The sequence below is a fragment of the Glycine soja genome, chromosome 2 (genome assembly GCF_004193775.1).
Source record: "Glycine soja cultivar W05 chromosome 2, ASM419377v2, whole genome shotgun sequence".
NCBI classification, from domain to species: Eukaryota; Viridiplantae; Streptophyta; class Magnoliopsida; order Fabales; family Fabaceae; genus Glycine; species Glycine soja.
In genome coordinates this window covers 23,819,163-23,844,009 of record NC_041003.1, presented here as the reverse complement: position 1 = coordinate 23,844,009, position 24,847 = coordinate 23,819,163, and the positions used below count along the sequence as shown (strand labels likewise).

General features: G+C 35.5%; 1 protein-coding gene across 1 annotated transcript; it reads left to right on the top strand.

Moving 5' to 3' along the window:
- The first annotated feature begins 17,074 nt into the window (after window positions 1-17,074).
- LOC114391529 (peamaclein-like) lies at window positions 17,075-19,079 on the top strand. The gene is made up of 4 exons (XM_028352529.1): window positions 17,075-17,231; window positions 17,338-17,388; window positions 17,628-17,688; window positions 18,686-19,079. The coding sequence occupies exons 1-4, from the start codon at window positions 17,187-17,189 to the stop codon at window positions 18,865-18,867; spliced, it is 339 nt and encodes a 112-aa protein (XP_028208330.1). The 5' UTR covers window positions 17,075-17,186; the 3' UTR covers window positions 18,868-19,079.
- Window positions 19,080-24,847: the final 5,768 nt, after the last annotated feature.

Here is a 24,847-nt window from a genome sequence, read left to right as displayed (position 1 = left end):
AAGAATGAGGAAAGGCCTTCAGAAATATGTGATCCTCCTGGACATCTAGGGGTTTCATGGTGGAGCAGACAATATGGAACTCTTTCAGATGTTTGTGCGGGTCCTCACCTGCAAGGCCATGAAACTTTGGAAGCAAATGGATTAGTCTAGTTTTAAGAACATATGGGACATCCTCATCAGGGTATTGGATGCACAAGCTTTCGTAGGTGAAATCAGGTGCAGCCATTTCCCTTATAGTCCTCTCACGGGGTGGAGGTTGTGCCATGTTCTCAGAATGTTCAAAATCAGAATGTTCAAAACTATAATGCTCAAAATCGCCAATAACAGAATGCTCAGGATGCTCAAAAGGTACTAAATGATGTCTAACTAATTTATGAAATGTCCTATCTATCTCAGGATCAAAGGGTTGTAAGTCAGATGGATTGATTCTAGTCATACACTATATTCAGCATGCACAACTAGTTGTCTTCTTATGCAAGTAAAAGTGTAGGTTTGAACTACAACTACCATTAAATGATATCGAAATGGCTTGAAATTTTGTGAGCAACCTTATAAAATAATGAGAAGATAGCATAAAAAATTTCAAAGGAAAATTCAAAGTCTAACTATAGAAGCTAAAAATAATAAGTTAAGAAAAATAAGAGAATAATACTTGGAAAATAAAAAACTTTTGACAGAATCACAATTTTTTGAAGAAAGAGACCTCGAGGGCAGCCATGGCATGGAAAAAAAATTTCTACCCCAAATACATATATAATAATTGCAATTCTGATAACCGGAGCAAAAGTTATGGTTGTTCGAAGTTTTGATAAAAATCAAATTTGCTACTTTTTTTTAACTTTCAAATCTGACCAAACTAAGGGCTCTAGCTATTTTTCCCACAAAATATGAATCAAAACAAGTGACCACAAAAAAATTCAGTCAAAAATAACAACTCTAACCACCAAAACAAAAAATCCTAATTAATTCAGCAAGGGTGGTCTCTAAAATCCGTCGCTAAGGGATTTCCACTACTACCCTGTTTTCCCACACGTGTTCTATTCAGCAAAAGTGGTCGCTAAATTCGTCGCAAAATACTATTTACAGCAAAACACCAAAACTGAAACAGGGGAAGCACTGAACAGAAAAAACTAAAACAGAACACACACTAAACAAAATAACAAGGTACTAAACAACACTAACACAATACTAACACAACGCTAACACAGCACGAAAGAATTAAACACTAACATGACACTAGCTATTATGAACCTTTGAACACTGCTCCCCGGCAATGGCGCCAAATTTGATCGAGGCCGTACCCGAATCAAATAAACATTAAAATGCAGTAACAAGGAAGTGATCATAGGTCGTCTCCCATCGAGCAATGATCAACCAAATGTTCATAACATATAGTAGAAAAAATAGTAGCGAATTGGGGGGGGGGGGGTTGTTTGTTTTTGTAAATTAAACAGTGAGTAAAATTGAATTAGAAAATATCAGAATTAAAACACATTGCTTCCCCTTGATTCACAAGCAAGTCTCTTATCCTAGGTTACGAGAGTTTATCCTTTATTAGTTCAACCACTTGATCCAACCCTAAATTAAATTACTAGGCGAAATTTAACATAAGGCATTCATTATGTGATTATGCAAAACATACACCAATTAATCATAAACGATCATTAAGCATGAACGTAATTAAGCACAGAGACAATTAATCAAGCACTAAGCATGCATGAATTAATAGCAACAAATTCAGAGTAATTAGTGAAGAGGAAAAACTGAACAGAATTTAGCAGTAATAATAGAACCTCAAAGAGAACTGTGCTTGATCCTCTAGAGAAAGCAACGCTGGAGACTTAGCATTCCATTAATCAATAAAGAACGAAATTATAGATTGAAGAACGGAATTTTATTGCTAAAACGAAAAGTCAAAACTGGAATTGCAAAAAGAAAAAGTGTCTAAGAAAAGCCTAGAACAAAAAAATGAAAATAGGAGAGAGAGAGAGGAGAGAGGAAAGAGAGAGAGGAGGAGCCTAAACTAGAACCTTGGTGTTGTTATATAGTTTTTCAGCCCCAAAGCTTACAAATTTTTTTTAAATCCAAGTCCATAAATAAAATAAAATAAAATCTAGATAAGATAAGATCTAGATGAAATAATATCTAGATGAGATCAAATCTAAATAATATCTAGATAAGATAAAGTCTAGATAAGATAAAATTTTGTATAATAAAATAGTCTGCCCTCTTCAAGTCCAAGCCCAATGCTTCATTAATTCCTGAAATTAGATTAAAAATATCAAATTAGCTGAATGGGCCCAAATAATAAAACTTCCTAATTAATTTGACAATTAAGACTAATCAGTAATTAAAATTGTGCAAAAAGGGTTAAGAAATAGGAGAAAATAATGGCACATCACATACATATATAGTTCATGCCTGAGATTCACACTCCTCAGGTCTTCAGACAACACAATTCTAGTAAAAACAAGAATATCATTTATCAATAACAGACGTATCGCATCCCATTAGTCAAAAACATTGTTTTTCTTGAAAACTAGCATGCAATAGGGACATGCATAAATCCCCATAGTTAGGTTCCCTAACCCCAACTATGGTATCAAAAGCCTTAAATTATAAGAAGCTCCCTTCACCTATCGTGAGTTCTCCGTCAGTTCCTCTTTACATCGCTAAGAGACCTCTCTCGTTCACGTTTGTTAGTCCAAATGCAAGGTTCTATATAGCAAATTAAAGGAAATTTAGTATAGATTTCAAAAATAAGGTTAATAACAATGTTCGGGGTCAATTACCCCTGTCAAAATATAAAGAGCTAAGGGGTGTTTCAGATTCTACTAAAAGACGACATTTTGAAATTCTGATCACGTCAATGTGACTAGGGTTCAGTGAAGGTCACAAAAGAGGATGTGCTGGTTCGGGTTGGTGAACTTATTTTTCCTGTTGATTTTTATGTTCTTAATATGGAAGAGGGATTTTCCCATGATTCAGTTCCAATTATTTTAGGCGGGCCATTTATGAAAACAGCCCGAATCAAGATAGATGTTTATGCTGGCACATTGTCTATGGAATTTGGTGATATTATTGTTCATTTTAACATTCTTGATGCCATGAAACATCCATATGAGGATCATTCTGTTTTTCGTGCTGAGATAATTGATCAGATGATTGTTGATGATTATATGTTTGATTTTGATTTTGTTCTTTATGGTAGGAAACATCCATTTGTATCTGATTTGCATACTTGTCATTCCTTATGCATTGAATCTGACTCTGAGTTTGAATTTGATCCTGTATCTAATTTTTATGCTGAGAATGAATCTAAATTTAAGTTTGGTTCTGATTTTCTGGGTGTTGTTCCTCTTGATGTTGATTTTTTAGAGTCAGAATCCACTAACCATGTTGCAGGAAGTACATATACTTCTGACTTGCTTTATGAGGTACAGGCTGAGAAACCTTCTTCTTCTCCCATCATGGTTCCTCCTACTGTTCAGCGACCACCCACACCAGAGTTGAAGCCCTTACCATCAAACCTCAAATATGCTTACTTGGAGGACAATGAAATATTTCCAGTAATCATCTCTGCCTCCCTTGATGCTGAGCAAGAGGAGCAGTTGTTGCTAGTTCTCAAGAAGCACAAGAAAGCCATTGGATGGACTTTAGCAGACATTCCTGGTATTAGCCCATCTACTTGCATGCATAGGATACTTTTGGAGGATGGAGCTAAGCCAGTGAGGCAGCCACAGCGGAGACTCAATCCCGTTATTCTAGATGTGGTGAAAAAGGAAGTGACCAAGCTCTTAGAAGCTGGAATCATCTACCCCATCTCTGACAACCAGTGGGTGAGTCCAGTCCAAGTGGTTCCTAAGAAGACAGGTCTCACAGTGATCAAGAATGAAAAGGATGAGCTTATCCCCACAAGAGTGCACAACAGTTGGTGAGTCTGCATTGATTATAGGAGGCTGAATCAGGTAACCAGAAAAGATCATTTTCCCCTACCTTTCATTGATCAAATGCTTAAGCGCTTGGTAGGTAAGTCTCATTACTGTTTTCTTGATGATTTTTCTGGCTATTTACAAATTCATATTGCTCTTGAGGATCAAGAAAAGATCACATTCACCTGTCCCTTTGGCACTTTTGCCTATAGGAGGATGCCCTTTGGCCTATGCAACGCCCCTGGCACCTTCCAGCGGTGTATGCTTAGCATTTTCAGTGACTTTTTAGAGAGTTGCATAGAAGTGTTTATGGATGATTTTACTATTTATGGATCCTCTTTTGACTCATGTTTAGATAGTTTGGATAGAGTTCTTAGTAGATGCATTGAAACTAACTTTGTGCTGAATTTTGAAAAATGTCACTTCATGGTAGAACAAAGTATAGTTTTAGGGCATATCATTTCCAGTAGGGGCATAGAGGTAGACCCTGCAAAAATAGATGTTATTTCATAATTGCCTTACCCCTCTTGCATGCAAGAGGTTCGTTCTTTTCTTGGTCATGCAGGGTTTTATAGGCGCTTTATCAAGGATTTTAGCAAAGTGGCCCTTCCACTATCCAATCTGCTGCAAAAGGAGGTGGAGTTTGATTTTGATGACCGATGCAAAAAGGCTTTTGAGCTTCAAGGTTAATGGACAATAGCCTTGGTGAGAATTTGAGCCATCATCATCTATTTTATTCGGTGTGTTTTGCCCCATTGATTGCTTGCACAATAGCCTTGGCTTTACTCTTGTTGATACTTCTTGCTTCACATGCATGTTGGGAGATGATTTAAGCATTTTGTTCTTATAAGCCTCTAGCCAAATGAGCCTACCTTGAATTAATTCCTTTGATAGCCCCTTTGAGCCTATGTTCCCCTTTCTTTGTTTTGAAGCTCATTACAAGCCTTAAGTGAAAAACCATGATTTCACCCTACCCTTAAGGAATTTTGGAGCTTTGGAATTGTTTTGGGAATAAGTGTGAAGGGGGGGGGGGGGGGTATGTTTCATTGGATGATATGTTTTTGTTGGCCATGCTTGATGTATATACATATATTTCCTAATTGTTGATTTATTTTTCAAATGCTTTCAATTACTACTGTTCACGTTAAAAAAAATGAAAAAAAAAATATCAAAAAAACAAATATAGAAAAAGAATGAGGTTGAATAAATGAGGTCTTGGTTTGAAGACTTGAATTGGTTTGAGGACTTGGTTGATTTTGTTTTGGGTTACTTTTTAGAGCTTAATTTGTAATTTTGGTTTTGGGATTTATTACTTTTTCTTACTTCCCACTTATTCCCCATTGCTTCTTTATTTCTTTGGGTTTTAGCTACCATCCCATACTTTCATCTACCTTGTCCTTGGCCCCATTACAACCTTAAAAGACCTTTTGATCCTCATGTGCATGTGCTTGTGATGTGGTTGTCAATTTTAGAGTCTTGCCATGTCTATGTGGTGTTTGTTTTAATGGGTGCTCTAAGAGTAAACAATAGCCTAGACACTTGAGAGATAGAGTGCATATCTTGTGAGGCTTTATCACTTTTCATTCTTGAGCTGATTTACTATCCTACCATGTTTGAGATGCTTGGATGATTTTCATAACGACCTTGACTCTTTAACTCTTTACGTGTGCATGTTACCCATTCTTTTCATTCCTTGAAATTCATTGAGAAATATGTAATTGTTGTTGTGTCTGTTTGTTTCTCTTTAATGTCTCTGGATTTGTCCCTTTCTTTGTTTTTTTATTTTGGCCAGGAGTGCAAAAGGCTAAGTGTGAGGGGATTTGATGTGTCATCATTTTCTCATATTTCTTAACCCTTTTTGTCACCATTTTAATTACTGATTAGCCTTAATTGTCAAATTAATTATGCAGTTTTATCATTTGGGCCTACTGGATTAATTTTTTGTTTTTAATTTAATTTCAGGAGAATTATAAGAAATTGGGCTTGGACTTGAAGAGAGCAGACAATTTTATTCTACCAAATCTTATCTTATCTAGATTTTATCTCATCTAGATATTATTTCATCTAGATTTTATCTCATCTAGATATTATTTTATCTAGATCTTATCTTATCTTATCTTATCTAGATTTTATTTTATTTATGGGCTTGGACTTAAAACAGATTTGTAACAGCACCAAGGTTCTAGTTTTACTCTCTCTCTCTCTCTTGTTTTTAGCTTTTTTCGTTTTGGAGAATAATTCAAGTTTTCTTCGTTTTCTACTACAATTGTGTTTTCTATTGATTAATGGAAGGCTGAGTCTCCAGTGTTGTTTTTTCTTAAGGATCAAGCACAACTCTCTTTGAGGTTTTATTATTACTATTGAATTCTAATCAATTTTTTCCTCTTCGCCAATTACTCTGTATTTGTTGCTATTAATCCATGCATGCATAGCACTTGATTAATTGTCTCTGCGCTTAATTTACGTTCATGCTTAATGATCAGTTTCGTTCATGATTAATTGGTGTATGTGTTGCTTAATCACATAATGAATGTCTTATGTTAAATTTCGCTTAGTAATTTAATTTAGGGTTGGATTAAGTGGTTGAACTGATAAAGGATAATTCCTCGTAACCTAGGATAACAGACTTGCTTGTGAATCAAGGGGAAACAATGTGTTTTAATTCTGGTATTTTATAATTAAAATTTACTTGATGTTTAATTTGAAAAAACAAGCAACCCCCCCCCCCAATTCGTTACTGTTTTATTACAATCTTTTATGAACGTTTGGTTGACCATTGCTCATTGGGAGACGACCTAGGATCACTTCCTAGATACTGCATTTTTAATGTTTATTTGATTCGGGTATGGCTTCGATCAGTCATGATACTTTTTAACCCTTTCTTTATACAGCTTTGAAGATTCATAAGTAGTTAATCTCATCTCTTCCAAGTCCAAGAGCTGCAGCCTCCTTTGTTCTCTGGATACGGCTTCATCAAAGTTCAAAATTTTCAAGGCCCAATATGCTTTATATTCCATCTCCACTAGTAAGTGACAAGACTTGCCGTACACCATCTGAAATGGAGATAATCCTATCGGAGTCTTGAATGTTGTTTTGTATGCCCATAAAGCATCATCTAATTTGATGGACCAATCCGTTCTAGTAAAAGCTAAAGTCTTCTCCAAAATCTTTTTCAATTCCCTGTTTGATACATCTACTTGCCCATTGGTCTGGGGGTGATAAGGTGATGTTACTTTGTGTGTCACATTATATTGTTTCAAAAGCCTCTGTAACTGATTATTGCATAAGTGTGTGCCTCCATCGCTAATCAGAATTATGGGCACCCCAAATCTTGAGAAAATGTTCTTCTTCAGAAACTTCACCACAATCTTAGCATCATTATGTGGGGTAGCCACTGCTTTGACCCATTTAGAGACATAGTCAACAGCCACTAGTATATATTCATTGCCAAAAGATGAAGGGAAGGGACCTACAAAATCAATCCCCCAACAATCAAATACCTCAACCTCCATAATATTCTGTAAAGGCATTTCATTTCTTCTTGATATACCCCTCATCCTCTGACATTGATCACAGTGTAACATATACTGGTGAGCATCTTTAAAATGCAGTGCCATGGTTGTAGCAACAATTTCTATCTCCTTTTCTACCTTGTCCAGATCAAAGCAAGCTTTCATATCATTTGGATGCTTCATTGCTTCGAATAAGTCAAATGAGACTTTCTAATCCTCCACACCCAATTCTAACTTGCCTTTCCCCATATCTACTATGCAGTTGGTCGTGGACATGAAAGGGCGGCCCAATATTATGGGAATGTCAGGATCCTCCTCTATATCCATAACCATAAAACTTGCAGGAAAAACAAGTTGCTTGACCTGAATTAACACATCCTCAATCACTCCATATGGTCTTGTGATGGAGCGGTCAGCTAACTGAAGGGTCATGCTTGTGGGCTTTAATTCCAGCTCTCCAAGTCGTCGGCACATGGAGAGAGGCATTAAATTGATACTGGCTCCCAAGTCTATGAGAGCTTTGCCTACAACAACCTCGCCGATAGAACACGGTATCGTGACAACTCCAAGATCTTTGTGCTTGGGTGGAAGGATGTGTTGAATGAGCACTACAGTTACCTTCCACAACAATTTTGTCACTATGGATGTACCGGTTCTTCTTGGTTAGCATATCCTTCAAAAATTTGGCATAGAGGGGCATTTGCTGAAGTGCTTCTCCAAAAGGCAAAGTAATTTCCAGTTTCTTGAAGATATCAAGAAATCTGGCCAAATGTCGCTCTTTATCTTTTCGGGTTTCGGGAGGGTGCCAATCAATAAGAGTAGCCTCTTTCTTCTTTTCTATGTTGGCCTCACTCTTGCCCTTCTTCTTCTCAATCTCAACAACCTTCTCTTTTTGTTTTTCATTTTTCAACTTTTTTTCTTTTTCTTCTTCTTCTTCTTTTTCTTTTTTCTTTTTTTTCCTTCTTCTTTATTTTCTCTTAATAGTCTCTTATTGGTGTCTCTTCGTCACCACCTTGTGCTTCCTCAACAATTTCTTCAAGTTCAACTAAATCATCAATCGGTTCCAGTGCCGGTTCATCAACCAGCTGTTGTTTAAATCCCTCCACCTTATGATCAACTCTACTTTCCTCAGCTTGAATCGCCATTCTGCTTCTAGTCATCATAGCTTTGCACTCTTCCTTAGGATTTTTCTCTGGGTTTGTTGTAAAGCTGCTGGATGGTCTTTCAGCTAACCTGCTTTGCAGGATGGCCCACCTGAACTTCCAGATTCTTAATTGCAGACTCCATGCTATTTTGGTTAGACATTGACACTTGCATGAATTGAGCTAGAGTCTCTTCCAGCTTTGTGGTTCAGTCATAGAGACTTGGCATCTGCTATTGCGGCCTTGTCGATGAACCACCCTGGTCTCTATTGAATTGGTTACCGGGGTGATTTTGCCATTGTCTCTACTGTTGATACTGTTGATTGTTTTGAAATCCTGGAAATCCACTTGTATCGAAATTGCCTCTGGGCTGATTCCCCATATAATTAACTTCATGTGCAATTTGCTCTTCATTAGGGATACAACATCCAGATTCATGAGCTCCACCACAAATTGTACATCCTACAACCAACAAAATAGAAGAATGTGAAGTTTGTGCAGAATGAAGCTGAGTTGGCAACTTACTGAGTGTTTCTGTTAATGCCTCTAGTTGCTTGGATAGCTGTAGAAGCAAAGCTTCATGGTGAATCACAGGTGATTCAAAGGTGTTTTGATGATAACAATGATGATAACAAAAGATGATGACAAAGGTGATGACAAAAAGCTCAAAGATCAATCAAAGAACAACTCAAGTGAATCAAGAACAATTCAAGAGTTCAAGATAAGAATCAAGAAGAATTCAAGACTCAAGAAGAAAGTTTAGAGTCAAGAATTAAGATTCAAGGTTCAAGATCTCAAGATTCAAGACTCAAGATTCAAGAATCAAGAGAAGGCTTAATCAAGATAAGTATGAAAAGGTTTTCTCAAAAATTGAATAGCACATGTTTTTTCTCAAAACATGTTTACCAAAGAGTTTTTACTCTCTGGTAATCGATTACCAGAATGTTGTAATCAATTACCAGTAGAAAAATGGATTTGAAAAAGTTTTCAAATTGAATTTACAACGTTCCAATTATTTTCAAAAAGCTGTAATCGATTACAATGTTTTGGTAATCGATTACCAGTGCCTTTCAACGTTAAAATTCAAATTCAAATGTGAAGAGTCACATCTTTTCACATAAAAGCTTTGTGTAATCGGTTACACTGATTTGGTAATCGATTACTAGTGACTGTTTTTGAATAAATCAAAAGATGTAACTCTTCAAAAGGTTTTTGACTTTTTCAAATTGGTTTTAAGTTTTTCTAAAAGTTATAACTCTTCTAAATGGTCCTCTTGGCCAGACATGAAGAGTCTATAAAAGCAAGGCTTTGATTTGCTTTTCAATACACTTTTACACTTATTCATTCATTCATTCAATCTTGAATACTTTTCCAATCAATTTCTTACAATCCTTTACAAGCCTTGAATCTCTTTGAACTTCTTCTTCTTCTTTGTACCAAAAGATTTCTGAAGTTTTCTGGTTTTCTAAACCTTGAAAACTTGTGCTATTCATCTTTTAATTCTCTTCTCCCTTTGCCAAACAAATTTCGCCAAGGACTAACCACCTGAATTCTTTTTGTGTCTCTCTTCTCCCTTTTCCAAAGGAACAAAGGACTAACCGCCTGAATTCTTTTGTGTCTCCCTTCTCCCTTGTCAAAGAATTCAAAATGACACAGTCTGAGAATTCTTTTGATTCTTCCCATTCCCTAATACAAAAGTGTTCAAAGGACTAACCTCCTGAGAATTCTTTTCTATCCCCATTCACAAAGTATCAAAGGTTTAACAGCCTGAGATCTTTGTCTCAACACATTGGAGGGTACATCCTTTGTGGTACAAGTAGAGGGTACATCTACTTGGGTTTGACTGAGAACAAGAGAGGGTACATCTCTTGTGGATCAGTTCTTGTGGAGGATACATCCACTAGGGTTTCAAAGAGAACAAGGGAGGGACATCCCTTGTGGATCTTTGCTTGTAAAAGGATTTTTACAAGGTTGAAAGAAATCTCAAGGACCGCAGGTCGCTTGGGGACTGGATGTAGGCACGGGTTGTTGCCGAACCAGTATAAAAACTCTTGTGTGTTTGTTTCCTTCTTTCCTACTCTTTTATTTCCCGCTGTGCATTTAATTTCCACTTTTACTTTCTGTTAAGTTTCTCTTCTACTCCATATTCTCTTAACAACATAAGTAAAAGCCTTAGAAGAGTAATTTTTTAATTAGTAAAGGTTTAGGAATAATTAATTCAACCCCCCCCTTCTTAATTATTCTGAGGCCACTCGATCCAACAATAGCAACTTGTTTCGTGCCAACAGAGCATCCTGTGAGGTTAGCTCCAATAAGCTCTTTTTAGTAGGAATGTGGGCTCAGTCTCTCAAAATAGCAATGTCACTAGCAGCCATGCTCTGAATTAAGTTCATTGCTTCCTCGAGGGTCTTCATTTTTATCTTACCCCCAGTTGAAGCATCCAAGAGCTGCTTAGATTGTTGTCTCAACCCATCTATGAATATGTTGAGCTGTTTTGGTTCTGAAAAACCGTGAGTGGGAGTCTTCCACAATAAACCTCTAAATCTTTCAAGTGGCTCACTCAACGATTCATCTGGAAACTGGTGGAAGGAAGAGATGGCAGCTTTGCCTTCTGCAGCCTTTGATTTAGGGAAGTACTTCTTCAAGAACTTTTCTACTACTTCATCCCATGACTTCAGACTGTTTCCTTTAAAAGAATGAAGCCATCTCTTAGCTTCTCTAGCTAAAGAAAGTGAGAACAGACTCAACCTGATTGCATCCGCAGGCACACCCGCTAGCCTGATAGTGTTGCATATCTCTATATAGGTGGCCAAGTGAGCATAAGGGTCTTCATTGGGTAGACCATGAAATAGATTATTTTAAATCAGTTGTATCAAAGAAGGAGGACATGTAATTGTCTGAGCTTGAACTTTTGGCTGTGCAATACTAGTGAAAAATTATGGCACACTAGAACTTGAATAATCCTCCAGGGTTACTCTTCTTGGATCTTCAACCATGATTGGGTCTTCAATAGGTTCTATATGAGAATGCCCTGCAATAGCAAAAATTTTCCGATTCTCTCTAAATTACGCCTTCTACAAGTGGCATTAATCTCCAAATCAATGGGGATCAAATCACCTGCAGTAGATCTTCTTTGCATACAAGAAAACAGAACAACAATTGTCCAGTTCAAAAGAACGATGAATGTACAGTAACTAAAATATAAAAAAAAAAAGAATCAATGAATCAAAGAGAAAAGTATAAAGCAATGTCGTAAAACTGAACTAAACTCTTCTAATGAATCAAGTTCCCCAACAACAGCACCATAAATACTTTGTTGGATTTCCCCTGCAGTTACTTTTTGGTCCAATTTTTTCTTTATACAAATATGTTCAAGGGAAATCCGATTCTCCGAAAAACGCACCAGATCATCTAGTATTTAAAATTAAAACGGATGAATCTGAGTATCGAACTTAGGGAACTAGTATTAGATAGGGTTAAATTCATAAATAAGGCATTGTGGAAAGAAACATTGATACTTGATGGTTTAGAACAAAATTAAACTAAGTCTAGGCTAAAAACAGTTAAAAAAAATGCAAGTAAGATTGACAACAATAGGTAAAAGTGTTGGGTCTTTCTAACAAACAAGCTGATGTATATATAGATGTTTCTCTAATTAATCATGCATTTGTGTTCTATGTTGTAGCTTAAACTACTAAACCTCGATCCCTAGTTAGGCTGAATCAATCCAAGCTTCATCCTCAGATCCCTCTTGTTGGACTAGGCTTAATTTAGACCGCCCTCTTAGGTTTAGACTAACTTAAACTAAGCTTCGTCCGTAGATCCCTCATTTAAGACTAGGCTCTACTTAAATAGCTTATGAAAGTTTAGACTAATTTAACCTAAGACTTATTTAATACTAGGCTTAGATCAAACAACATTATTGTAACAACATATTTAAAACAAAAACTTAATCCGCAGATCCCCTCATTTAATACCAAATTTTAATCTTGCTTCAATCAAGTTCTAAGGCAACAATACATTTCCCAATGCTAAAATCACCAACTATGCACACAAATGGGTGATCAGACCAAGAGCATACAAAATTTAAGCACTGAAAGAAGCATTGAACACAATAAACACAACCAATTAGATATTAAAATAATTACATCAGTTGTTCTTTAGAAATCCCCAACATGGGTGTTTAGCCAGCCATTATAGAAAAACCCTAACAATAATGAGATTAAGAGTAGAGAATAGCTGCTCCTTACACAAGAAGGGGGATCCCTCCTCCTCTTCTCAGCATCTTACAATCAATCTGCAACTCACTAATCTCTCTCTAATTACAAAACCTAGGTCTCTCTACAAAAGCTGCTCCTTTTGCTGCCTCCAGAGCTCTTTTCCCAAAATAGGCATTGTGGTGTGCTCTATAAAACCTGTCTTCTCTCTGTGTGTCTCTGTCTCTCTAATTACTTACCATAATTCTGCATAAGACAGGCTTTAAATAGGCTCCGAATCTGCGACATTGCGCTTAGTGCCACCCTCGCGCTTAGCGTGAGTAAGTGGATTTGAGCTTAGCGCTAGTCATGCACTGAGCCTGGCTGAAAAGAACTGTTGTGCTTAGCGCGCGACCTTGATATTGATGCTCTGCCAGATTCTTCTGTCGCGCTAAGCACACTAGAGCTGCGCTTAGCGATGGATGTGCGCATAGCCCAACTGATGAGCTGAGCTCTACTGTCACTTTTAGCACTTCATGACTTAGCCTTTTTTAACCTGAAATAGCACAAATTTCATCATTAAATCCAATGGAAATATTCTAGAGACAACTTTAACAATAAAACAAGATTTATTTACAAACTACTACAAAACAACCATAAATTGGGGAACTATACAAGTTTTGAGAATGTTTTCTATAAAAAAGTTGGTCGTATAAGATGACTAACAACTATCATCAAGAATGGTCTCCCTTGGATCAGTGTGGGCTCATGGATGGAAGACTGATTCTCCTTATCGAAAATGTAAAAATCTGCTGGAAAAATCAGATTCTTAACTAGCACTAGCATGTCTTTAATGACTCCAAGTGGAATCGCTGTACCCTGGTTGGCTAGATTGATGACAACACCAATGGGTTTTAAATCACCAAGATGTAGTGATTTGCAAACTGATGTGAGCATGACATTAATTGAGGCTCCAAGGTCGAGCATGACATCTGTAAAAGTGCAATCTCAAATGGTACAAGGGACAATAAAAGTGTCAGGATCTTTGTACTTTTCTGGCAAGGTGGAATGGCAGAAACATTTCCACACAGCTTCACTTGCTCATTTCCTTTCAGCTTCCTCTTATAGGTGGACAAATCCTTCAAGAACCTTGCATATTTCGGAATCTGTTTGATGGCATCCAAGAGGGGAATATTGACATCTACCCTCCTAAATTTCTCAAGAAGATCATAATCAAGATTCACTTTCTTTGCAGGAATGGACTTAGAAGGAAAAGGTAGAGGAATTTGTTTTGGTGCAGAATTTTTTTTCGCACTATCATCAATTTTTGCACTAGTATTTGTTGGCTTTGGAAGCTCTCTGCCACTCACATTCCCTTTTGGATTGATAATTGGCTATGCGGGAATATTGCCAGAACCTTGTTGCTACAATTGGTTAATAGTTGTAGCTAACTTTCCAATCTAAGTCTACAGGTCTTTGATGGTGGCACTCACATTCTGCTAAAACTGAATGTTGTTGGTGGCCATTTGCTTCATCGGCTCCTCCAAGGAAGGTCTGGAACTGCTATTCTACACAAGTTATGCAGTTGTAGGCGTAGACTGTTGGAATTGTTGTTATTGTTTTCTAAAAGGAGGATTTTGGTATTTGTTGGTGGAACTATTGTTGTCTGAATGCTTGTTGTTGTGGTGTCTGTTGCTACTGTTGGGGTCCAGGACCATACCTCCAGTTCGGATGATCTCTCCAACTAGGATTCTAGGCATTGAAGTAAGTATTATATTGTTGTTGTTGAGGTCTGAATGGTTGTCCAAGTTGCATGGCAAAAACATCAATAACTTGTTATATTTCTTGGAGTGTGAAACATGCATCTGTTAGATGATCAGATGCACAACAGATACCATAAACTTGCTTGATTGGCTATCATCATATTATGTTGTTGACCAATGGCTAGCTGCCTCACATGGGATGTCAACTCTGTAAGTTTATTTTTCAGCCTCTAATTGTCAGCAACCATGGAAATAAAAACTTCACTTGTAGTAGCTCTGGATGGTGCAACAACTCTAGTATCAAATTGTTGGTAATTTGCTGCCATGATGGAAATCAATTATCTGAAAGAAACAAGAGTTTTGTCCATTAAAGCGCCTCCGCTGACTGCATCAAACATACTTTTGTCCATTAACATCAGCCTTTAATAAAAATACTAGATCAACAATTGCTCCCTGATTTGATGGTGAGGATAGGAAGCACATAGCTTGTTGAATCTCTCCCAGTACTCATATAATGTCTCTCCAGTTTGTTGCCTTATGCCACAAATTTCTTTCCAGATGATGTTGTTCTGAATACAAGGAAGAACTTCTTTAAAAATCTTTTCTTCATATTTGTCCAAGTGTTTATAATATCTGGTTGAAGGTACAAGTGTTTATAATCTTTTTACCTTCACATAATCTTCATGAATGTCATGTAGTTGCATGGTGGAACACACTACATGAAACACCTCAAGATGCTTGCATGGATCTTTACCTGTAAGACCAAGAAACTTTGGTAGCAAATGGACTAGTCTAGACTTTAGCTCATAACTAACCTCGATCTCAGGATATTGAATACACCAAGGTTGGTACACGACATCTAATGTAGCCAATTCCTTTTGAGTTCAATTATTATCAGCCATTATATCAACATTAATTTTTTCAAAATCAGAAGCAATAAAAATAGGTTTAGAAATAGAATCAACAATGAATTCAGTATGCACTATACTACTATCTAAAACTACATTATTATGCACAACTACACTTCTACTCTTATTACTTCTACTCAACTTATGAAATGTCTTATCTATCTCAGGATCATATGGGTGCAAATCACCTAATTTGGACCTAGTCACGCACAGATAAGCTCATTAGTGACAGCACAGACAAAAATAACGGACAATTACTCTACTAGGATACAATTCACAATATTTGTTTAAATGCTACAAAAAATGGAAAACTGCCTCAAACAATTTTAAAAAAATTCAAAAACACCACACTAAATGTCTAAAAAACTTTTTTCATTTTTGGTAATTTTTTGGTAATTTTTAAAAATCATGAAAATAGAAGAAAAAAAATTCAAAAAGTGGTCTAGATCAATGAATTTGGCAAAAATGACCCCCAATGCACTACACTACTTTGTACTACTACTCTGTTCTACTACTACTCTGCTCTACTGTTTAGTGTAAAACACTCAACTACTCACACCTATTTTATATAACAACATTAGCAAGACCAATCCAATATGTAAAACATTTAGTATATGAAGAATGATAATGCAAAATGCACAAAATGAAAAACCTATTGTAGAATGCAGAAAATGCAGAACATATATTTTTTTTCTTTTTCCAACAAGCTAATGCAAATCTACCATACTAATGTCAGATATACTTATCCACGACAAAGGCGCTAGTTTTGATAATGACTGTCGAATCGTTCCAAAATTAATAAAACTAGAAAATTCTGCAGTACAACAAAATAAATGTCTAATGTGGTTGGAGCACAATATAATTTCCATTTGTTTTTTGTTGCCAACATGTACTTAACTATGTATGAGATAAAATAAAAATTGATAGGGGTTATAAGATTAATTTAGTGGTAAAGGAAGAAGTTATAGGAAGGAAATTAAGGTTGTGAGTTCAAATATTTCTATTAACAAAATCTAATAAATTAACAATTAACATTTGTGATAAAATAAATATTAAAAATTGATAATTGTTACGTTGTTTACTAGCTTGTGTCAAATTTTCTTAGTAAATGATAATGGCCAAACCATCCAAATCGTTTGCCTAAGTGTTAGATGGATTTTTTCCAGCTTGATAGTATTATTGTATTTTTAGTCGAGAAGTATGGATAGTTTTCAAATAGAAACCCGTGATTTGCACGGGTCACTGTAGCTAGCTAATTCTAATATTTTAATATAAAAATAAAACTCACGATTTTATTACGTGTCGTATTTTCCATAGGTAGATACACCAAATGGGTTGAAGCAAATCCATGTTTTTGTTACCTAGCTACCGTTCTTATTCTCCATAAGGAATAGATAGTTTCATTTTATCATCACAACTGGAAAGGGGGACCAATCTCATAGCTGAGTTTTTCTCGTGATTCCATAAGCAGCTAAGGCATCACACAGCTGTGAATTCACTAGAGCATAAGCAATAAAACGAAAAGTGAAGGAAGCTTCCAAAATAGCGTGAAAACAAGCTCAGCAGCATTTTAGAGAGTACTCTTCAGCTAAATCCTGTGAATGTGCTTTTTATCTATTGGTTGTAAAGTCTTTTAAGAGGATAAAAGCGTAAAATTAACAAGAAAATGTGTATGTATAAATTGGCCTATTCTTCAATAATTCAAACAAATTCATCAACCTAGCTAGCACAAGATGGAGTTCAAAGTCTTTCTTCTTGTCATTCTACTACTATTCCAGGTAGACAGAATTAATATATCATTTCTTTACAAAAACAAAGATGATGAGTTAATTGAATTCTCACTATAAAATTTGTTCTTTGGTGTGTGCCAATTCCCATTTTTAGGCTTTCGCAGAAGCTTCATCAATCACTGGAGTAGCCAATTCTCTTGAGATTGTGAGTTATCCAAAATTTTCTACTTTCATGCTATTGTTAATATTAGTCTATTAGATAGCTCTTCAATGCTTGGATAAAAACTAAAAAGCTCTTCAATTCATTGATGTATGCATGTGTGTGTGCGCGCGTTGGCTACACTAGCTTTCCTTCATTTTGTAATTAATTATGTATTCTTTACTGAATATGAAAACTAAATTAAGTTCTAAACAAAAGCATGGACATTGTGTTTTTGGTTACAGACAAATGAAGGAAGTCAAACTGTGGCTCTGAATAATGAACATATCCACCTGCACAAAATCAGTAAGTTGCACACCTTTAAGATAAATAAAATGTTTTCATTTTCTTTAATATAATGTTCAGTTTATAAATAGTTGGAGGATTTCAAATTTTTGGAAGGTTTCATGTCATGGTAAATTTTATATGTATGCAAAACACAAAACTCAATTTCACATCTGTGCACACAATGGTTTGGATTTATATTTTGTCCATATTTTATCTTTAATCTGAAATTGCGTAGAAACCGCAACTCCATTTCAAACTTATGGGTGTTGCTATCGCTCAGATGGCCTTATAATTGAGTTTAATTAAGGTTGAGAAGTTTATTTAATTAACTTCTTGTCTATATTCTTAGTGGAACTGTATTATATGCCGAACGCAGTTAACTAATCTGTTCATATATAAAAAAATATATATCTCGTCTAGGATAAATATATGAAAATACTATTCAATGTGGGACCGAAGTTATATCGAAACTATCTAATCATTAGCCTTCAATCAAATAATGGCGGCACGTGAACTTTTTGACAGCAAAAAAGTCTTATTCATTAGGCAAGAGCAATTATATGACTTACGTGTACGTGTTTTATCTCAATAATAACACGTGAACTTTTTCAAAATATTTTTCATGGAAATTACTTATTATTGTTCAAAAAGAATATTTTATTATTGTCGTTGTTTGATTTGAAAAACTTGATGCTGATGATATAAGAAATTAGTCTAAATAATTTTGCTCTTCAACCATTTACCATTCTAAGATTGATTAATGATTTTTAACCAGACAGAATATAATTAAAAATTAGTGGACATGTATATATATATCATAGATTGAACAAAAATATTTACTATTATTTTATCCTATGCTCGGTCTTGAATCAAAGTTAATTAAATTGTGTCTATTTTCATTTTAGCTGGGTAGCATATATAACTCAAATTATATTGAATATACTCTTTAGTCTTTATCTAGGATGACATGAACAATAATTAATTTAAAGCAATTGTTTTGCTCATTGTAAATTAGATTGCAACCATGAATGTTCTCGAAGATGCAGTAAAGCATCAAAAAGGAAGAGATGCAAACGAGCATGCAAGTCATGTTGCCACACATGCCACTGCGTACCCCCTGGGACCTATGGTCATAAGGAGGTTTGCCCATGCTATGCACGCCTCAAGACTCATGGGGATAAGCCTAAATGCCCTTGAAATTATTATTGACGGGAAGTATTTTTAATATGAAAAAGGGCATTCAAATCTATATTATTTGAATGTTCGAATTAATTGAATGTATAAGGAATAAAATCCACTACTTGACATTTTAGTATGGACCATATATTCATTTTGTATTTGATGACAGATGTGTTTTGTTTGTTTCCTGTTTATCGATATATAAAGAAGAGAATCGGTTATTCCGTAAACTTTTACCTTGCAATAGCTATACTTATATTGTGACGGGAATTTGATATTGCACAAGAACCCCACCAGACGTACGATGAGCCCCTTAACATTTGGAACAATCTCTAAGCAAATATTTTTAGAATTACAACATCACACACAAGTTCCTCACAATGAGGGTTGATTATGATATTTATGCTTAGACGGAATAATACTTAAGGACTTTTATATATGGATACAAGGTTATCAAACTCGAGTATTTACGTAAACTCGTGAAAGTTATATAGATTCGACTCGTAGACTCAACTCATAGACTTGTAAGAGTTCACTTTATATAAAAATAATAACAAAATATCAATAAATAACATATCAATTAAATATTCCAATAATATAATAAAGCAAAATAGTAAATCATAAATTTCACAATACTTAAATAATCAAGTCTAGTAATGTATCACTACTAGATAATAACTTGTAGATGTTATAGTAGTGAGATAATTCTCATCACAAATTTGATGTTATTAGAGAACAAGAGTTTGATGTTATTAAATGTGAAAATTTTTGTATTTAACACTACTATAAAAAAGTGTTTCTAAGATGGTGGAAAACAGGATACAACGACGGTGGACGACCATCGTTGTATCCAACGTCATGGAAAGTAAAACCTTTCAACGACGGGTGAAAATCCAACGTCGTGGAAAGGGATCCACTTTCAAAGACGGTGTTTACGTAAGCAACATCTTTGAAAGTTCGCAAACAGAGACGTTTCTCACGTAAGCAACGTCTTTGAAAGTTCACCAACAAAGACGTCTTTGAAAGTTCGCAAACTCCTTTTCTCATTTGTTGACATTGTGTGACATGCTCGGGGTAGATACGTTCGGGAACCTTGTGAGATGGAATGCAACTGCTCTCGTATACCCATTTCGACCAAGTCTTGACGAGACTTCAAACCATCCTTTGTTTTGCCTTTAATGTTAAGGAGGGTGCCAATTAAACTATCACAAACATTTTTCTCCACATGCATGACGTCTATACAATGTCTAACATGAAGATCAGACCAGCATAGAAGATCAAAGAATATGGACCTTTTATTTCATATGTTTGTCTCAGTTCCAGATTTCTTTTGTGTCTTTCTGAAGATAGTTATAATGTCCTTCACGCGATCATAAACTTGTTTGCCATCTAATGGTTTTGGCGCACTTTCATTTTCCTGAGATCCATTGAAAGCTTTCTTCAATCGTCGATATGGATGATACTGGTTCAAAAATCTTCGGTGCCTTGTGTATACTGTCTTCTTGCCATGTTTTAGTTGTAAGAATGTAGTATTTTTCTCACATATAGGACATGCATGATGGCCTTTCACACTATAACCACTTAAATTTCCATATGCTGGATAGTCATTTATGGTACAGAAAACCATTGCACGCAAACTAAACGTCTGCTGTAGATTACCATCCCAGACATCAACCTCGTCTTCCCATAATGTTGTCAACTCTTCAAGTAACGGAGCCAGATACACGTCAATATCATTCCCGTGCTGTCTTGGACCGAATATCATCATGCAAAGCATTATGTATTTTCGCTTCATGCGTAACCAAGGAGGGAGGTTGTAAATCATAAGCAAAACAGGCCAGGAACTGTGATTCGTGCTTAAGCAACCCTGATATTTCTTGGCTCATTCCCAAAATCAGGATACAAATGATCAAATTCTTTCCATTGCGGACTATCAGCTGGATGTCGGAGCAATCCATCATTTTTTTTGCCTTCTGCATTCCACCTCAAGTTTTTTGCATCATCTCCATTAGCAAATAAATGCTTAAACCTTGGTATTATTGGAAGATACTAGCACACCTTTGCTAGCCGACTGTTGATCGAGGTTGCACCGGGACTGAATTCATCATTGTTGCCCTTGTAGCGTGATAGACCACATGTAGGGCAATTGTGCATTTGAGCAAAATCATTTTTATACAAAATGCAATCATTTGGACATGCATGGATTTTCTGGTACTCCATTCCCATTGGACATAAGATCTTCTTGGCCTCATATTGACTCTTGGGCAACGTGTTATCTTCAAGAAGCAGTTTTCTCAATAGAAGAAGCAATTTAGTGAAGCTTTTGTCGCTTCACCCAAATCGTGTCTTCAAGTTCACCAAAGCCAATACTGTTGACAACCTTGTGAAACCTGTGCACCTAGGATACAAAGGCAACTTGAAATCATTTTCTAGTTTGTCATAAAAAAGGGCATGTGCTCGACTAAATCCCTCTTGGCCTAGATCGTGAATCATTTCTTCTATACAATTTCCCATGTCTACATCCACAGTCTGAGTGTCAGCAACTGATGGTGGCTTTTCTGGAAATTCCCCATGCCATATCCATTTAGTGTAAGTTTTAATGATCCCGTGACATATAAGATGTGATCTTATCTCACTTATAGGCTGATGTCTCCCATTTGCACATTTGACACAAGGACAGAAATATTTTTCCCACAAAGATGAAACATTGAGTTCAGTAAATTGGAGGAATTGTTCAACTCCATTCTCATACTCCTCACTAATGCGTGATGCTTGCATCCAACTTCGATCCATGATTTCCCTTTGTTGTAATACTAGTACTTTAGCAACATATGTAACATGCATCTAAACCTCACTTTTTTCATTAAAGGTGTGGCCCTATCCCATTCAAGAAGACTTGTTTTTATACTAGATTGAATAGTACATGTTAATTGTGTTTTCAAAATTTGTTGAAATTTCGGCAGCATTTCGCCTATGTCTCCAAGTACACGAGATGAAAGTAGTGGCATCACTTCATATCCTCCACATTCAAGTATGCACTCGGAGAACATAGTGAAATTAAGTATACCGAAATTTTAACAAATTTTAGAAAACACAAGTAACATACACATATTAATCTAGTATAAAAATTGAGTCTTCTTAAACTGTCCAAACAGACAATTCAAGATTCCATACAATGATTAATGCAAACTATCTGTATTAATCGTTGTATAGAATCTCGAACAGGAAACTAAGGTTCACTCACAATACATATAATTGCTTATAAAAACCAAATATCATATGTAAATAACGATGTAATTATCAGTGGTGAGAGTGAAAGAAATACATACCAGACAAATACGGTGAATAGGTAGTATGAGTGGGATCAGAGGAGTGGGAAACCAAACACAAGAAAGACAAGTCGGCCGCTTCTGAAACAACAAATTTCTTTCTAATTTTATGCCTGAACCTACTACCTACAACCAAACAAAATAGAGCCTTACTTGTACCAAAGTAGTAATAAAAACACTAACAGCATACAAACACTGTATCAGCAAGAAATAATTGATCAATGAAATACTCAGGGGAGTGAAATACCAACTTACTATTTGGTTGTAAAGGTTTATCTTCACCAAAACAGCAGTTCCTGTGGAATTAGCACTAGCAAACAATATTTACCTCTGCATCACTTCATTTCTCCTAGTTGCCTAAAAAGAGGATAAAAAGGGTACGAACAAAAGAAAATTCATTGAACATAAAACTAAAACTTGAAAGAGAAAATATCTAAGTAATATTTCTGAATTGATTATAGTACAACAACTATTTACAATTTATATAGACTAATCCTAATAAAGATACCAACAGGTTTACAAGGAAACAATAAATGAGCTCATTATGCAACACAACACTTCCCCTCAAGCTAGTGACTGCGATATTTATCATTCCTAATTTGCTAGTGAGTTATTGGAATTGGTTTGTAGGAAGTCTTTAGGTCCGTATTTTCCAATTGTAACCCCACATATGCTATAATTGTAAGCCCATTATCTAGCTTCTGCTTGATGAATAGTCTATCTTTATGTGCCTTATTCTATCATATTGGATTAAGTTGTGTGCAATACTAAATTACTAATGGCTGACTTGTTATCACTAAATAAATTTATAGGAGTTTCACAAACTTCTTAATTCCACTAGGCAACAAACAAATTCTGTCATAATAGAATTGCATTCAATTACAATAAAAAAATTAATATATGGGAATTACACCAGAATAATGTGAACAGAGTAAAATGAGTATGAGAGAATTACACCAGAAAATATGCGAATGAAATAATATTCACTTTCGGCTTTAATTAAATCTATTTGAAATGTTATAGCAAATATTCTGAAATTCAGTCAACAATAGCCTACACAACTAGTTAAATGGTTGCTACCATTCCACTAGCAAATATTCACTTTCGGCCTTAATTAAAACTCTTTGAAATTTTGTTCCTTTCTTCTCTGTCTTTTTTTAAAGCAAATTAGCCTACACAACTACTTAAATGGTTGCTACCATTCGAACCAGGTTGACACCCCATCAACCATTAGCAACAAGTTGCACAAATGAATCCATATATTAATTTAGGAATAAAGAAAATCTTACAAAAAATTAAGGCTTTTATATTTCTTAATATAAAAAATTAATGCTTTTATATTTCTTTACAATAAAAAGTATCATAATAGTGATTTTCTATTTAACTAAATTTCTTAATAGATGTGAATTAATGGAAAGATTTTTATATTTAAGGATGAAAGATAATATTAGAATAAAATTTCCAATGAAATTAAGACATGACAATTACATATGATATTTATTTTATTAAATTTCCAATCAAATTAAGGTCAGAGGTTTTGGGTGGTTGTGTCTTTTGAAAAACCGCACAAGAAAACAGTAAGACCCCCCCCCCCCCTCATAACTCTCTTCTTCTAGCTCTTGTTTCATTTCTCATGCATCTGCTTTCTCTTGGTTGTCCAAGTTGAAACACATGAGAATCAACTCAGAGGCAATTGCTGGAAAAATGAAGCACAAGGCCAAGCAGAGTGGTTCACCACAGTATTCTTGTGAGTATGATGATTTCTCTAGACAACCATTTAATGAAGATAGTTATAAGGATAAGAAGAATGAAGATATTGATGATAATGTCATTCCCTCCTCAACCACAGGTTGCCTTGGTGTTAGAAGGGATGCTAAGAAACATGGAAAGAGAGAAGGCACACTGAAGTTAAAGGAGAAAGATAATATTGGTCTTGGAGAAGAAGGGAAGTTGCTGAATGATGAGAAAGTTTCAAAGGAGATGGATGAGTACAATAGAGAAAAGGAATATGAAAACTTAAGGAGGAGATATAAGAGGAAAGCAAAGAAAGCTTTTCAAAAGCAACTCTAGACATTAGGAAGAGAAGTAGAGGAAGTTGACTTTGGATTCAGTAAAATAGTGGAAAAACATGAGTTGCAATGTCAATCACCTAGAAGAATTTGCACCCCAAGAAAATATGCTTTTTCCTCTTCAGTAGTTTCAAAGAATTTTATACTTGGAAATATTATAGAAGACATTGACAAAACTGAGAGGCCATCTCATAAGAAAATGAGTTCTGAGAGGTAGAACGTGAAACAATGTGAGGAGTTGAAGGTAAAGACTAACAGGCAGAAGCAATGACATCATCTTCCTCCCAACAGAGAACTTAAGAGGAGGAAACAAAAGTCAAGCTCTAGGGTCAAAATACATTCTCAAAGGATGGTTTCCAAGGTTGAAATCTGCAAAATAAAAGGCTTTAGAAGACATGAAGAAAGAAAAACTAAAGATGAATAAAGAAAGGGAGGAAATTGTAGAGGAAACAGAAACATCAGGATTAGAGAGCTTTGCTATGATTAAGTCTTCATTGGATCCAAAGCAAGATTTCAGAAATTGAATGATTGAGATGATCACGGAGAATCAGATTAGCAGGCCAGAAGAAATGGAAGATCTTTTGGCATGTTATTTGACTT

Coding starts and splice junctions, on each gene's coding strand:
- LOC114391529 (XM_028352529.1), top strand. CDS start 17,187: ATGGAGTTCAAAGTCTTTCTTCTTGTCATTCTACTACTATTCCAG. Junction 17,232..17,337: donor TCATTCTACTACTATTCCAG/GTAGACAGAATT, acceptor TCCCATTTTTAG/GCTTTCGCAGAAGCTTCATC. Junction 17,689..18,685: donor TATCCACCTGCACAAAATCA/GTAAGTTGCACA, acceptor ATTGTAAATTAG/ATTGCAACCATGAATGTTCT.